The sequence below is a fragment of the Telmatherina bonti genome (assembly GCF_933228915.1).
Source record: "Telmatherina bonti genome assembly, chromosome: 21".
Lineage (NCBI taxonomy): Eukaryota > Metazoa > Chordata > Actinopteri > Atheriniformes > Telmatherinidae > Telmatherina > Telmatherina bonti.
The window spans coordinates 22043581-22059899 of record NC_136630.1 but is presented as its reverse complement, the minus strand read 5'-3'; the positions used below and the strand labels follow the sequence as shown (position 1 = coordinate 22059899).

Below are 16319 nucleotides of genomic sequence, written 5' to 3'. Positions count from 1 at the left end.
AACACCCACCTGTGTCTAGCTTTCGCTTAATAGTCGACAGGTCCATGGGGTTTTTCACAATGTCGAAGTAGTCCTGGAACGCCACAAAGCATTTATGAATAACAGTATTAGACATAAAAGCAAAGCAAGCCAACAGAGTCAAGAGGTGGGCTCCTTTTCTTAAAGTTTGGGGGACCACCAGGTAGCTGCATGCAGCATCAGCCTCAACAGTGATACGTACAGGTATGCAGAGCAGCTGAGGGTCAACAGGCATTCGGAAAGGAAGAGACTCCGGGTCTTGTCTGTAGAGAGATTCTAGTGTGGGCATCAGTGCCTGCCGGAGCTCCTCTGGCTTAAAGACTAGAAAATATGATGAAGAGGAGAGAATAAAACAAGGTGAAAAAATGGCAAAAAAAAAAGGCAATCAAAGAAAGTTCTGACAGCTAATATTTGAAACAGCAACAGACTAAAATGTCAAACACAAAAACAACTAAATTAAATTGTAAATACTGGTCTCACTTTTCTTTTTCACTGGAGCCTGTGGAACCACTGCCTCAGAAGTCTCCTCTTCCTCTTTCACTTCTTTCTTCACCTCCGGTTTCCGGTCTTCCATCTTTACTCCTGATGTCTGTGTCGTTGTTGTTGAGGTATCCATAGGAACTCCCTTACCCCCCTCCCCAGAGCACTCTTCCTTCTTCAGTTCTGATTTTATAGGCTTTTCCTCTGTTTTATGATTGCTGATCTTCCCTCCCTTGGAGCAACTGCCTCCATCACCCTCTTCATCCTCATCTTGCTGTTTGACTTCCATCTTGGCTTCCAGGTTGGTGGCTGAGGTGTCTGACTGCGGCTGCAGGGACGATGTGTCCAGACTGCTGACAGAGGCTGGAGTCAGGGCCTGACTGTCTGCTGGGAATGATCCTTTCTGGGACAACTACGAAAAGAAAGTGAGACAACAAACTCAAGTAGATGAACAAATGAAATATGAGCAGTTATTAGACATACACTGGAGTACTAAAATGCTTTCGGGATGCTCCTGAATGGTGGCATGTCAAGAGAAATGTCAGCATTTAGACTTTCCTGAGAGAAAAATCTCAGGAACATCAACAGCTGAGTTATGTGCAACATAGTAGTGTAGACTTCAGAGTAGGGTTGGGCGATATGACCAAAATCTCACATGCCAATATAACTCATTTTATATCCCCCATAACGATATACTTGACAATATAAAATTGTTTGTGTAATTTTGTGTCAGTCATCAGTTATTTGTTGGTTGTGCATGGTAACGGCAGCAGTGATCTCCTTCCATCTGCGGGAACTATGGCCATGTGGCGTTTCACGGGTAAAAGCCTGCTGGAGCGTTTACGTCTGGAGTTTATCATGAGTGCTTTCGCCACCCACTCAACGCTGCTTTTGTTGCTTTTGCTTGTGGACCCTATTTGTATTCTTTGTCCTGATTCTTGCGCAGGTAATTAAATGAGTCGCGTCAGAGTCCGCTGTTGGGACTGTGAGCTAGTCTGTCTTTTTATATCCAAGTCACATCCACAGAACAGAAATTTCTCCTCTTTTATGAACAAGTTCATCAGTTTGGGTTGGCTGGTTGTCTATTAGTGAATTACCCGCTTTGAAACGCGTCTGCTACCATCTTCCTCCATGTTTGTTTAGGTATTGCAGCGTGCATGCTGTAATGCGCATCTTGACATAAAATACTGCTGTAAAGCACCTTATCGTGGCGTAAACTATAGAGCCTCAAATGAAATGATGAACATTTTCTATCGTTTAAAGGATCTATATCGTCATATCGCCCAGCCCTACTTCAAAGTACTTCCTGTTACTCGGTGAACTCTGTTTGCATGCTGGAGAGAGTTCCCCTAAAACCCTCCTTTCCACCTGCTCCACACTGTTGTAAATATGTTCAGATACATCAACACAACTGTAGTCCTTGTGCAAACTCTCCCCACTAGTTCCAGTTAAAACAATTTCCAGCATACTAATTCTAACATACTATTTTGCCATTTTAGTGTTTAAAGACAGAAGCAGGCAGCCCCTTTGTCACATTTTCAGCTGGGAGTTTTTCTCCCAGAAAAAAGTCTCCTGCTGACAAGTGCTTACAGTAAACTGCAGAAAAAGACCAGTTCCTGAATATTCTCCAGTGTTAATGAGAATAAATATACAGCAATGGTGACATGCAAAAGGGAAGAAAACATAACAGGTATATTAGAAGAGCAAAAACAAAATGAACAGGTTCTGTTGGGTAAAATAACACTCACTATTAGCATCCCCAAGTTTCTTTTATGATAAAATGAAAAAGGTATTCCTAAAAATAAAATAAAAAATCTCAATATCAATAAGGTCAGCAATGTATTACTGTCTATCTAAAGATGAAAATGGAAATAGACTAGATGCACAGTAAGGTCACTGCTGCAAGATGCTTAAAAAAGAAAAAAAAACAACCTTCAAATACTGCAATATATCCAAGAGGATTGGTGGTGATTTTCGTGGTAATGTGGTCATATCTACTGTACACAGTGTGAATAAACAAAAACTAACTTTCTGATGTAGAATTAATGCAATCTGTTCTTAACATCTTAAATGATAAAATAAAATCAACAGGTTGATTTAACACTGACCGGTGTGTGTGGCAACTGTCCACCATGTGGTGTCGAGCTGGAGGCTAATCCAGGGTGCGATGGAGTGGTCGAACCAGCAGGCCCTATGTGTTGCTGCTGGAGAGGCTTGTTGGAGCCCGGGCCCTGACTGAGCTGGTTCTGCTGAAGGGCTAAAGGCGGTGCCAACTGCGGCGCGTTAGGGGTGTGCGGTTGCGGCGTCTGGGAGCCGGCTAGTCTGGGAGGAGTTTGGTGCGGAGTCGGGGATCGGCTGTGTGCAGGGGAAGGAGAGCTGCCACGCACCGCTCCTAAATGGGGTATGGAGTTGGGTTGCTGGTTTGTGTTTGATGGAGTCACTGAAGGAGGAGGAGCTCCAACAGAAGAGTTGGTACCTCCACCACCCACACTTTGCGGACCCATTGGCCCCACTGTGGAGACACTGCCGGGACCGCCAGCTGAGCCCTGTTGCGCTAGAGGACTAGGTACTGAGAGAGAGGGAGGAGTTCCCATCTGTGTCTAAGGATAGAAAAAGAAGGCAAGTGTTAAAAACAGTAAATAACACAGGAGCAAGATGAATAAAATACAAAAACATTAACAGATAACATGAGATCAGACACAAACAAACAAAAAAAGTAGTGTCTATAAAAAGAGCGTTTCATGTGTTCACGTGCCTCATAACAAAACGGCCTCTATGTAAATCAATATAGCCATCGACATTCTTTTTGTGATGAAAGCCTGTCTTTAACATTTCTAGTGGATATTTCAGTTTTTTTGCAGTGAGGTTGCATGAAGTATTTATGGGCACTGCCTGCAGTAGACAACAGTCTGAGTACTCTCACTATGGAGAATGAGTGGCTTTTTTCACAGGTTAGCTAAGCTAAAAGCTACTCAAAAGGGAGCTACGACCAGAGGGAGTTTTTCCCCCAAACACGAGTAAACAAAAAAGAAAATTAATTTAAAAATTATATTATTAAATAAATTATACATTCACACACACACACACACACACACACACACACGGGCTGCAACTAACAATTATTTTCATTATCGACTAATCTGTAAATAATTTTTTCAATTAGTCACGATTATTTCTGTCATGCCCACCAACTGTGCTTCCAGTTGACACAGCTCTTTTTACGGCCTCCAGTATGTTTTACTCCACTCTCTTCATTTGCATCATATGTATGTCACTCTGATTCCCAGTCAGTCCCAACTAATAATGTCCTTTAGTAAGTTAAAAGAACAACTCCTGAACAGGCTAAATATTAAATTTAAGCTTAACAGCTTACTAATTTATTTTGAAACATTCATACTTCACTATAGTGTCATATCCAAGCTGTACAGAATTTGCCTCAAAAGGAAAACAAAATAAATATTTTAACATTTTAATTTTCATAGAATTGCACTGAAATGATTGTTTACATCTTGAAAAAGCCTGTTTTGTAGGTAAACAAGGGCCAGAATCCTTTAAAACATTCCTGAATCCAAACAGTGATCCAGATCTCCACCAAAATCATATCACTTCTTCCTTTTCATATTTCCAACAACTCATGTAAATCTCATGAAAATCTATAACTTTTTGAGTTATCTTGAACAAACGGATAAACGCCGGTAAAACCATAAGCCAGGGCTACTCAATTAGAGGTTCAGGTGAGCCAGATTTTCAAATTATAAAAAATTATCAGTCAGTACATAAAGTAAAATAAATCTGTCAAAATAAATAAAGATACATTTACATTTAGAAAAGTAAGTAGTTTATTAATTTTTAATTTATTATTAATTTTTATTTTAAATTCAGTCCCACGTGACAAGGGCAAAAGTACAAAATAAAATAATGAAAATTCCAGTCAGAACCTATTCTCTCCTAACGTTTAACATAAAAGGGTCCAATATACAATATAATCTTTAAACACCGCCACACACTCATTGCATATTAAACACATCGGTTTGGTGCCCGAATGTGACGGCAAAATAAACAAATACTTATCAGTCCAGGCGGGGTTAAATCTTCTGTTTTTGTTGAATATTTCGCGTATTGGGACAGAGAGCGACATGCTTGCGACATGGTACTAGTACAACTTCGAAACACAACATGCGCTGGGGTTAATGTTGCTAGGCAACCGAGCGTTGCATTCATGGTCTGCACAACTGTAGGATTGTATGCTACTTAATCAGCGTAGGAATTACTGTAGGTTCTTGAATATCTTTATTCTTTTACATAGAAGTTGGTTCTGGGCCGCATGTGGCCCGCGGGCCGCCATTTGAAGAGGCCTGCCATAAGCTCTTTGGCAGAGGTAACAAAAGCACATCGCTACTCGCTAATGCTAACTATGCCATCCGGAATGCTGGAAACCATGACTCCGGGGTGCTTTCGTTTCAGATGCTCATGCATGACTGTCGTGCTGCCGTGGTACGCCAACTCTGAGTGGCAGACGACACATTTCACCCGTTTGACACTTTGTTTAGCGTGAAATATCCCCAAACTTTGGAAATAAGTTTCGTCGACTTCAGTTTCTTCTTCGTTGTTTAAACAAAGACGCTGCACAACATGACAATACCGCCCACAGCACTTCCTGCGGTGCTTTGCGTCGTTTGCTTGGTGTTTAGTTTTTATACCATCTGAAAAGCCGTGGTTGGTAAACGGCGTTAAGTTGTCTGGGGCAGCGTTTTATTAGCAAAGCCGTTACGGGCGTTCATAACGCGACGCATCGACAATAACATTTCGCGTCGATTAATTTAAATTTTCGACAAATCGTTGCAGCCTTAAAAAAAAAAAATTTAAAAAAAAAAAAAAAATATATATATATATATATATATATATATATATATTATATTTATATTATATTTTTATTTATATATTATAATATATATATATATATATATATATATATATATATATATATATATATATATATATATATATATATATATATATATATATTAAAAGGGCTGCTCGATGATGGCAAAAATTATAATCACGATTATTTTGACTGAAATTGAGATCTCAATCTTTTTAACACGATTATCCAGCATTTTTAAACAATGCTGCGCTTCGTGGTGTTCTCGTTTCCGTGTTGGGCATTATAACCATCTAATGCACGGTTCTGAGTTGTTTCATCCGCTTATATCATGGCCCCACATAGAAAACCTTTTTCTAACAAATTTGTATTTCTTTTTTACAACACTTGCTAAATTTGCTGAAGTATAGGAGTGAACTTCCACAACCTACTGCAGTTATTCTACATTGACCTGCAGCCAGAGCCAACTGAGACTGGCCGCCTGGGAGTGCTTTAGGACAGGGAGAGGCTCCCGCTGCTCGTTCCTTACAGTAACTGCAGAACAATATGTGCCTTCAAGTCAGTCGCTGAAACACCAGAAAAGTATCTAATAACTCCAGAAAAGTTGCTAGATGTTTCACTAGTCCTTTTTAACGAAAAAAGTCGCCAAGGGGGTGTGGGAAGTTGCCAGATTTAGGGAAAAACTCGCCAAGTTGGCAAGAGTGGCAGTATAAAACCAAAGCGGCTGGGGAAGGAGTTTACAGCACAGCGTTGCAATGCCAGTGACACGTGACTGGCAACTGAAGACGGCATGAGAGTAAACTGTAAAGAGAAAAAAAAAAAAAGAAATCACACCCTTTTATTTTTGTGTTTGTTGAAATTCAGATCATAGTTGAGATTAAAATCTGATTAATCACCCAGCTCTAACATATGTTATCATAGCTGAGCAAGAATTTACTCCTGTATTGGCCTCCTTTTGACCCTCCAAACTGACCACGCCAACAATTCCACATCACAACCACACTGCAAAAAAATGAAATAGCCCAATAAGAACATACGCCCAAACTGAAATGTCTGTTTTGGATTTAATTCTATTTTTCTCCACTATAAGCGTGTAACTACAATCAGTCCTGTTTATACAATCAGGCCAACAGTGCATGCAAGTGTGCGTCAGTCAGTAATATTCCCACTGTGATTTTCTGGGCTTAGTCGGCTCCATCTTCCATTTCTGGTACTTCACACATGACCATACTTGTTTTATTTTTGTTTTTTGTTTTTTCTTTTGTGCTTTGCAGCTCTTGAAAAATTAACGTATGGCCTTTCTCTACATGAGTAGTGGAGATTTTCAAAAGAAAAAAATATGAACAATTTTGTTTCAGAGCGAGATGATTGAAGCTCACAGAAATGGAGCCATGGTTGGTTTCGGAGGTGTAACATCAGGGCGAGCCCCGCTCAGTCAACGACATATGGAGATTAATGACCTTTAGCTTCAAGCATACACTGGCTTGATTACTGCTCACAGTGGCCTAATAGTATAAATGTGGTTATTATGGATCGGTCTCTAAGCACTTTAAAAAAGAAAAGCAGGTGGCCTAAGCTCAAAACAGTACCTGATCGCCACCTGTGGACACAGACAGAGCACTCGCTGCTGCTGCTCTGCTAAACCTGGTGTTCATGCAATGCCTTCTGTTTAGACATGGTGTAAGACAAAATTAACATTTGTGCTTCAGAGTCAACCTCTACCTTATTAAAGACTCCATCATAAATAGTCTGTCTATGTCGTATCTATAACTGAGATATTCCAAACAGAGAAAAAAATGCAGGTCTACTGACATGGGTCATGCCTCCCTGTGCTCCAGGCTGGGCCATTCCAGGCTGAGCTGTTCCAACTCCAGGACCTGCACCAGGAAACTGCCCTTGGGACAGATACTGGCTCTGCAACTGGTTGACATTGGGCTGTCCTACTCTGGGTCCAACCATTCCCATCTAGAAGAAAATTTCGTTTACACAAGTTTTCAAAAATGTTTTTTTTCTGACCATCAATTTGATGGTTTACTTTTTTTTTTATTTTTTTAAATTTGATCACTTTTATGCACTCCTAATTTCCAAGAGGTCTTGGGAAAAAACATGTGAGGACTCAGTAGAATATAGTAGTTTGTGAGTTTAGGACTGACCTGGTTCCCAGGTCCTCCCATGGGTAGAGGAGGTGTGGACCTCTGAGTCATGGACTGGATTCCCATCTGATTGAACTGATTCATACCTGGCAAAACAAAAACGATTCAAAATGCAACATAGATTTTTTTATGTTAAATAAACTTTTCTGACTCAATCATCAAACTGTTAAAAGAAAACGTGTCTTTGTTCCTGAGTGAGTCTTTACCTTGGCCTTGCATCCTATTGACCATCTGATTTGGTCCCGGCAGTCGCACCATTGATGGATCAGGGAGAGGACCATCTGTAAAACAAATAAGTAGGTCAAAGCTAACAAAATAACCTGCATTTAGTTGTTCACACAATAAACAATCAGCAGGTTCTTTCCGAGTCTTAAAATTGTGTTTATTAAATCTCAGATAATCTCAGATATTACAAATGTCACTCTGTAACAAAAACTAAAGCTAAATGCATAAGCGCTGTTTGCATTTAATAACACCAGATCTATGAGTTTGGGATCAGTTTTGGATGCTTCAGCTTTCATGCAGATTGCTTCATATTAGACTCAAACATTTTGATATACAAAGATATAGTAATAGTAAACATCATGACTGTAAGGTGACGGATGGCTACAAACAAGCCCATATCATCATCATTCTCCACTATCCTACTGGATAGTTGGTATAAGATGGTTGGGGCAATATACTATTTTCAAGTTCCCCCAAAAAACGACATTGTGCCTTATAGTAAAACATCTCTTATTAGATTTTTCACACCCGCAAAGTGCCAAAAGGAGCATTTGAACACAAACACCTGGCCGTCTGTAATTTGCCCCCTTAACCCCATGGTACAGCAAGGATGCACTTAATTTTTCACACAATGGTTTAGCATTTTGGCTCAGTTTGTGAAATGATGAAGACAACATAGTATGCCAAGTGATGCTAATCAATCAAGTTTGAATCCACCTCAAGCTAAATCTGGTCAGATCCTGGAGCTTTTTCCAAAATATCTACACAAATATAGCCATATAGCTGGCAGTAAGTGTGTACGATAAAATGCCCCCCTGCTGTAAGAATTTGCCATCCCACGATAAAAACAATAAATTCCCACTGATCATGTTTGCAAAGCCCTTGCAAGCCCCACTGATGACGTATGTGCGGACGCAACGTTCACAACCCAACACATGGCGGAAAGAGGAGCGGACACGATGGTTAGCGAAGTGCTTATTCCTCAACAAGACGCCGCCATCTCCGTTATATGGAACTGGTTCAGGTTCAGAAAATCAGACATGGAGCAGAAATTTGTAATTACAAAGTTTGCAGACAAATAGTGCAAATAAAGCACAGCAACACCACCAATTTATTCCACAACTTCAAACACAAAAACAATCCGGTGTTGTTCCATAACAACCACGTTTGCATTTAGAGCCAATTAATAGAATTTATTAATTCTTTTATTTCAGAAACATTTGTATGAAGAACGCTTCAGTATCATTTCAGATAATGTCATGAATTATTATTACTAGAAGAATCAATGGTGCATTTCTTGTCAATAAAATGTGGAATCTTCATAAATCCAGTTGGCCGGATTTCATTCGGGAGTCAACTGTTACTTACATCCAGCCCACACCCTCTTAAGGTGGAATTTGACCTCAGAAATAAGAGTTTCTGCCTGCCAAAAACTGATTACAGCTCAAATATTGCTTAATAAAAGAACTACTTTAATTTACATGGCTGTAGTTCTTATAAGAGAATAATTTTATGCAGTTTTTGGGGAAAGTACTTAAATCCACCCCCATATCTTTTTGAGGTGGAATTTGACCTCAGAAATTAAGTTTTATTAACCTTTAATTTTATTTTGGTGATAGAATTATTGTTAGAAAATCAGGCTAAATTGGTGTTTATTTTCCACATCTATTGTTACCGTGACAAACGCCAGGAATAATTCGGATACATTTTTTAGACAGTATGGCCCATCCCCAACTGGCAGAGCACATTCTTCAATATTCATGTCTCTATAAAACCACAATTACAAATCCCTGGAATCTATACAGTAAGAGGAAAGAAATTAAAAAACACCACAATCTGAATGCTGTAGACAAACAGACTAAATCAATCTTCTTTCATGTGTGCTTCCTACTTTACAATTAGCAGGTGTAAGTATATGTGAATTACACTCACTTGCAGGAAGTCCTGTTTGGGGCTGACCCATGCCAACAGGCCCAAGTCCCAAACCTTGCTTCTGCAGCCGTGTCCTCCTCTTCTCCTCCAGTTCTTTCTGGATCTTATATATTTTCTCAGCAAGCAAGTGGTAGTACTCCGCCTAACAAAACAAACAGAAGGAGAATAAAGTGTTATGAAAAATGAAGCAAAAGACATGACACCAATCATAGAAAAGACATGATGGACTGCAACCAACTTTATTTCACCAGTAATTCTTTACTCTCTTCCATTCTAGGTTTGCAGTCTCACTCCGTCATATAATGTGGGCAAATTGTGGATTTATTATGTCTATGAGTGAAAGTTGAGCTGAAGAAGAGAACAACTTACTCTGCTGTTGGCAGACTCGTACATGTCACCCTCAACCTTTCGAGCATAGGCCACCAGGTTCTCCATTCGACGGTCCTTGAGGGCAGCTGGATCGGGAGTCGGGAAAATAGCCTGGACACTGCGTGTTGGAGAGCAACAGGATGACAGACAGGGTGAGAAAATGCAACTGTTCACTTCTATCTCACACCTTCATCACATCATCATAGTCCCTTTGGGTTTCTGTGTAGGTTGCTGTGCATGCACCTCTAATAAGTGCCTGCGCACAATTCTTACAGTTTACTGTAGTTACTGCAAATTTTTATGTACTTTGCAAAGAAAATAATTCAGCATAGAGTTCCAATTTAGTACTTACAGCTTATGCACCAAGTGATTTCGAAGGTCTTGTGTGATGTCTTCATGCCAGCCTTTCCTTATGCCTGTGGCGGAGGGAGGGGCTGCTGTGGGCATGGACCCGACCCCATCATTCATCAAACTGTGAGAAACAATAAGATCATGGTTTAGTAACTTTGTGGAAATTAATAAAACCTCCATTTGAACAAATGGTGTGTTGTGACATTTTTACCTTTGGTTGTTCACATTTAGATGCACCATGGTGTCCTGCAGCAGACTTGCTTGTTGGCTCTGAGGGGGGGCGCCCACACCTCCATTAACTCCCATAGGATTTACACCTACATGAGATTAAGGGAAATTATACACTTTATTTTCATTGCACCATCCTATCAATATTGACATAGAAAACAAAGTTTATCCATAGAGATTTCCTTTGACATGTCATTAATTCACAGAGCAAGAAACCTTTATTTCCAGTTGCTGTTTAACCTATTTCTGTGGAAACTACTTTACATGTAATCATCTAAAAGATACTGTAATACCCAGCTTTGTTGGATATTATCTAGGCTGGACATTGCAGATGTGCTTGCTTGAGCATCATCAAAATGATTTTACTGATAATAACCAGGATAGGTAAGTAGTTGAACAAATCCCAGAATAACCTACCCATTGGATTCATAGGCCTCATCCCAGCCTGTCCCTGGTTGGGCATGTTGGGCTGGGCTGGCTGAGCCTGGATTTGGTTCCCCTGGTAGGTGAGGCCCAGGGCAGCGTAGGCTCTTTCTATTGAGCTTGGATCAATCTGGCTGGGTGGATTGAGGTTGGGAGCGCTTGGTTGGCTACCAGGTAATGCTCCAAGAGAGCTGCCCAGCCCTGCACTGGCCCCACCAAGTAGAGCTGTAAAGCCAAAATAAGAGTAGGTTTAAGATTCAACTGAAGTGTTTTGCAGCATCTAATAATGAACAGCTGCAAGACTTTATTTCACCAAATATCAGCAAAATAATTTAAGGACTTGGGACTTGATAGATTATGTCATGTTGCTTAAAATGTAGATTGTTTATTGCATTATTATTGCACTGCAATATTACAAACATTGTTCTATCAATAAATTAGCAGAATCACCAGAAAACTTCAAACAAATAACACAATGTACGTCAGCTAATAACAAAAACAAAGAGTGTATGAGGACATGGTTTTGGTCAGATACAGACACTCACACTGCGGATTCCTCTTGTCTCCAGCATTCTTCAGTGGCAGGCAGACAGGACAGTCATGTCGTGTGCAGTTCTTCCAGTGGGATATGATCTGCCTTGAGGATGCACAGTGAGCCACTGGAAATTAAGAATAAAAAGTTATACCTTTATATGGGAGATCAAGATTTTAAATAAATATAGAACACATTACAGATCCAAAACTTCAAAGTAAAAAACAGTTGAATCCACAGTCCAAAACCAATCAGCTAACATACACCAAATATGTAACCAAACCATGCAGTCATTCAAGATTTTTGTGCCAAATCTGCTATACCATTTAACTTTATCATTCCAGTCAATGTACCATCTCTGGAAGGAAAATTGCCAGTATAAACTAGACAAAAAGATCAAACTATTCAGAGCAAGAGCAGGCAATATACCTTGACAGGACTTGCCAGCCTGGCAGTGAGTCATGTGGTTGAGGACATTCTTCATGGTGCGACAGTGGGGCAAGTTGCACTGCCGGACTTCTCCATTGGCCTGCTCCCGTCGCTGGCACTTGTGCGCGTGAAGCAGGAGCACTAGTTGCTGCTGGATTAGCTTTCGCTTCTCAGGATCAGCGGTTGGTGGTGCTCCAGCTGCGGCGGATGCTGCAGAGGCTTGAGAGCCAGGTCCTACGAGACCTGCCGGAGCATTGGGCAACATCCCCTGGGCTGCTCCCACAGGTGCACCTGTGGGAACACCCACTCCTGCCTGTGACTGTTGGGCACCCTGGAAGCAAAACAAGTGGGCATCATCACAAATTAAAATCAGTGTAACAAGATCGACAACAAACAAATCACTTAAAAGACACAGAAATGGAGCCATGGTAGAAGACTGGAAAAGGGAATGAAGAATGTGAGGTGGGGGGGGGGGGGGGGGGGGGGGGGGGGGGGGGGAAGAACTACTTCATGGCTTATTATGAGTAAGTGAAGAGTTACTGTCCTAAGATGCTATACTAAAATATTTTAACTTGTAACAAAACACAAAAAAACACAAGAAGCATCTTCATGTCTCACCATGGCACCCATTCCTTGCATGGACTGATTCTTTTTGTCCACATTGAACTGGGCCAGGCTGTTGGCCATGGGACCTTTGTTCTGGAGCTGAGGGCCCAGCCCTGCAGCTCCCAGACTTTGATTTCCCTGACCACCATATGGACCAAAGGGGCCACCTGGGTTCCCAATCATCCCCATCTGGCAGAACAAAAATAGGGGGGAAAAAAGTTTGTAAGAAAGATGATAGGCTAATAGAAACAAAGAAAGCCATGCCTGATACAAAGATGAAAGAGATGGCAATCCTTTTACACTGCACATTGTTTCATGGCAGTGATTTGGTAAAATAACTGGGCATTACATGTACCTACTCTATTATATTCTCTTGCTATTCCCCAAAGCGACTTATCTGAGAGTGAGAACACCACAAGCAAGAAATAAAAAAGTAGGGGACATCATAGATAAGTGCCAGTCAGACTGCTGCAATTCCAGTTAGACACAGGTGTGGCCATGTAGTACTAGTGGCAGGGCAATATATAAATTATGATATTTGCTTTGGTTTTTTTCTATGTTATACTCTGCCGTCATAACATCCCCCATAACATTCAATAAATATCAACATAGACTGACAGGAGAAAACTCCCGGCAGCTGTGATGATATCAGCCATAAAGACATAAAATGCACATTTTAATTTATCATTATTTATTTAAGATTTGAGACTTTACACAGAGCAGCAACAACAAGAACTACTGATTACACCAGCGATTCAGGATCACCGATGTGATACTCTTTTAAGTCAGTTTAAAGTGTGAAACATTTGTAAATATGCTTATTTTGTGAACCTTTATTGTGCTTCCCTTGGATATCTCTACAGTCACATAGAATATTCATCCTTTTCCTCCACTCAAAATGGGTTTTCTAACCCATTTGCTACAGAAACTTTACATTAGATGATGCAATGACACAGTTTGTCAGGCTGTAAAGTCAAGAAGCTGTGTGGGATTCCTGACATATTATAGTTAAAATGTGGTTCTCTGTAGTGGGTTTGGCAAGAAAGATGCTGATTAAAAATATTGAAATTTTCCATTAAATTAGGTAATAATTTGCGGCAGCTTCAAAACTAATGGTTCTATCTTTGTGGTGTTTTTGTAGCAACGCTGCACTTCCTGCTGATAGCTCAACACATGAACACAGAGAGCTGTTGCGGGATAGTCCCGAATTAATGATGGAGATAAAGGCCTTTTCAATCCGGGACTGATGTGCCTTCCTTGCACATGGAGCCTTGATTCAAAAGTGCAGCATGAAGTTGATCTGCAGCTAAAAAGCATCCAAGATGGCAAGAGAGGTAGGAAAAGAGATGAAACAGGTCTGCCTCGTGCGTGTTTGAAGCGGCTGCATCGCAAAACCACCATAGTGTTTTATTACTCAGGTGAATAGGCAGAGCAGGCTAAACCACCTCTGTTCATCACATGTAAATCATGGGGAGAGACAGGAGCAGGTTGTTAACCAATATGTGAAAATGCCTTAAGATGTGAAATTGAACAGGTGGAGTCAGCAGGTAGTAATCTCCTCTTCCTGACATGCAAAAACCATGGAGTTTGTCAAGTAAATCTGCTACACAGATAGCTATGATGTGCACTGCTTTGGCTGTGGCCTAACACTTGGGGGAGAAAACTAGTTTGCCAGGTTTGCATGTTTTAAGTTTAAGGTTTAGTCAGCAAAGAACACATAAGCAGAAGATGCTGGTATGTCTGCAGAGTTTTTAAAGCAAGAAGCAACTAATGAGTCTACAGAAATGACTGACATGACGATAAATTCAGTACATCCAACCATGTTGTGGAGAACGCTCACTGCATTCAAATTTTTATATGAGCCTGCATCTTGTGACAGAAATGTTACATTAAAGCTCCTGATTTTCAATTAGGATGAACAGTGCTAAGCTGGGCACTGTTAATACAAGCATTTTATACCTTTAGGTTTTACATTCATTATTGTTACAAGTCTACAATGTAATAAAAAACAGTTTACCTTTGTAGATATTTTCAAAAATGTTATCTATCTTTCAGGTTGAATTGAACCGCTGGTTTTTCATAAGACATGAAATTGTTAAAATATATTAGATCAGATTTGCAAATATATAGACATTTTACAAGTACAATTAAATTCACATTGTGATCATTTAAACATTTGGTTTGTATTAATCTATTCATCCCTTGAATGAAAAAGAAATTTATAATGTGATTTTTTTTTTTTTTTAGATAAAATGGAGATCACAACGTGTTTACTCATCCGGTGTAGCTTTCACTGTTTGTGACATATTGATTGTTTTATGGTTTAAAGCATAAAAAGTTGAGCTTGGTAGCTCTAAATGTCCATTATCATTTCAATTACAGTTACTTATTACCAAAAGTCTAACTATAAAATCAAATATCTGGAAAAATTAAACTTTAATTGGCAGTATTACAAATTAACCAAACAAAAAAACTTGCCTAAATGTATTACCACTTTCTGTTATGCTGGGCTAACAATACTTTGATGGCAACTCTCATAAATCTCAATTACCTTTCTCAAATCCAAACTGAATACAGTGTTTTTACTTCCAAAGGACACAGCACACTAACATTCCTGCTATTACTACAAGCTGCAAGACCAATAAAGTGAGACTAAAGAGAGAAAATGTCCTAAAGAAAATAATTTTAAAAAAAACAATACATCTAGGACACATGCAAATATCAACATTTTAAAGTAGCCAGCAGTATCTCAAAGAAATGTGAAAACAGTGGTTTCCACATTTGTTTTTTTTCCTTTTTCTAATCAAATATCTATCCCTCCTCACAATGGCTGCTTACTCGTTCTCCCTCCCTCTATCATCTCCATTCTATTCTTCTTTACTTTCCTAATCTGGTGCTCATTTCGCTGCTTTTGATCACTGTTTAAAATCAAAGATTAGTGTCTTTAACACATTAAAACAAAAGCTGCCCACCACTTTAGCATTTTGCTTTTGCTCCCATGGGACCATCAATCACACATGCAAGGGAGTTTTTTCTAGCATTTTAACTAAAAATAATAACCTGAGAATTAGCCAAAGATGTTTTAAAGCATATATAAACACAATCACAGTAATAAAACTCAATTTGTAATTTGATGAAAAAAAATGTTTTTTTGTGGAAAACCAAACTAGGACCTGAAGTGAAGCATTTTAAGACCAAAATTAGAACAAATTTAGCATGAAAATATTTGATGATAACCTACAATATTGTATAGTACAAGAACCTGCTTTCACTGATTGACTAAATAAAGAAATATGACAATATATTTATTATACAATTACACATTATCTAAACGTGTTCCTTTTAAAAAAATAAAGATCTGATCAGATGCATATAAATATCTTAAAGCAAGCATGATATAATCATTTTAAATTTTCAGTGTGTATAATATTCTAAATATTTGCCAATTTTAAATCAATCATATTTCAATTAATCAAACCAAATTAAATTTCCAAACATTTCTGTATTAAGAGGTCATTTAAGGACTTGAGGGTCAGTATCCTGCAGGATTTTGTTATCACCGTGCTCAAAAACACCCGACTGAAATAAATAAATAGGCTGACAAGAAGTTGTTGAATCCATTTGATTTGAATCAGGTGTGTTTGAACAGAGAAACAACAAAAACCTGCAGGATACCGGTCCTTGACGACTA

At 39.4% G+C, this 16319-nt stretch overlaps 1 protein-coding gene across 2 annotated transcripts in view; it reads right to left on the bottom strand.

Annotated features, from left to right (window-relative positions):
• The window catches only part of ep300a (EP300 lysine acetyltransferase a), a 31947-nt gene that overhangs the window by 12699 nt on the left and 2929 nt on the right, over positions 1–16319 (bottom strand). Inside the window, exons 3-17 of one of the 2 annotated variants that reach the window (XM_079260799.1) lie at positions 12641–12817; positions 12023–12353; positions 11601–11720; positions 11056–11286; positions 10622–10727; positions 10412–10531; positions 10060–10177; positions 9691–9832; positions 7740–7814; positions 7534–7619; positions 7193–7345; positions 2607–3098; positions 499–910; positions 221–339; positions 10–73 (exon numbers count right to left, since the gene is read on the bottom strand). In XM_079260799.1, the coding sequence (XP_079116925.1) occupies positions 10–73; positions 221–339; positions 499–910; positions 2607–3098; positions 7193–7345; positions 7534–7619; positions 7740–7814; positions 9691–9832; positions 10060–10177; positions 10412–10531; positions 10622–10727; positions 11056–11286; positions 11601–11720; positions 12023–12353; positions 12641–12817 (2746 nt within the window). The remainder of the gene's footprint in view (positions 1–9; positions 74–220; positions 340–498; positions 911–2606; positions 3099–7192; positions 7346–7533; positions 7620–7739; positions 7815–9690; positions 9833–10059; positions 10178–10411; positions 10532–10621; positions 10728–11055; positions 11287–11600; positions 11721–12022; positions 12354–12640; positions 12818–16319) is intronic. The other variant, XM_079260800.1, reaches the window with a different exon arrangement.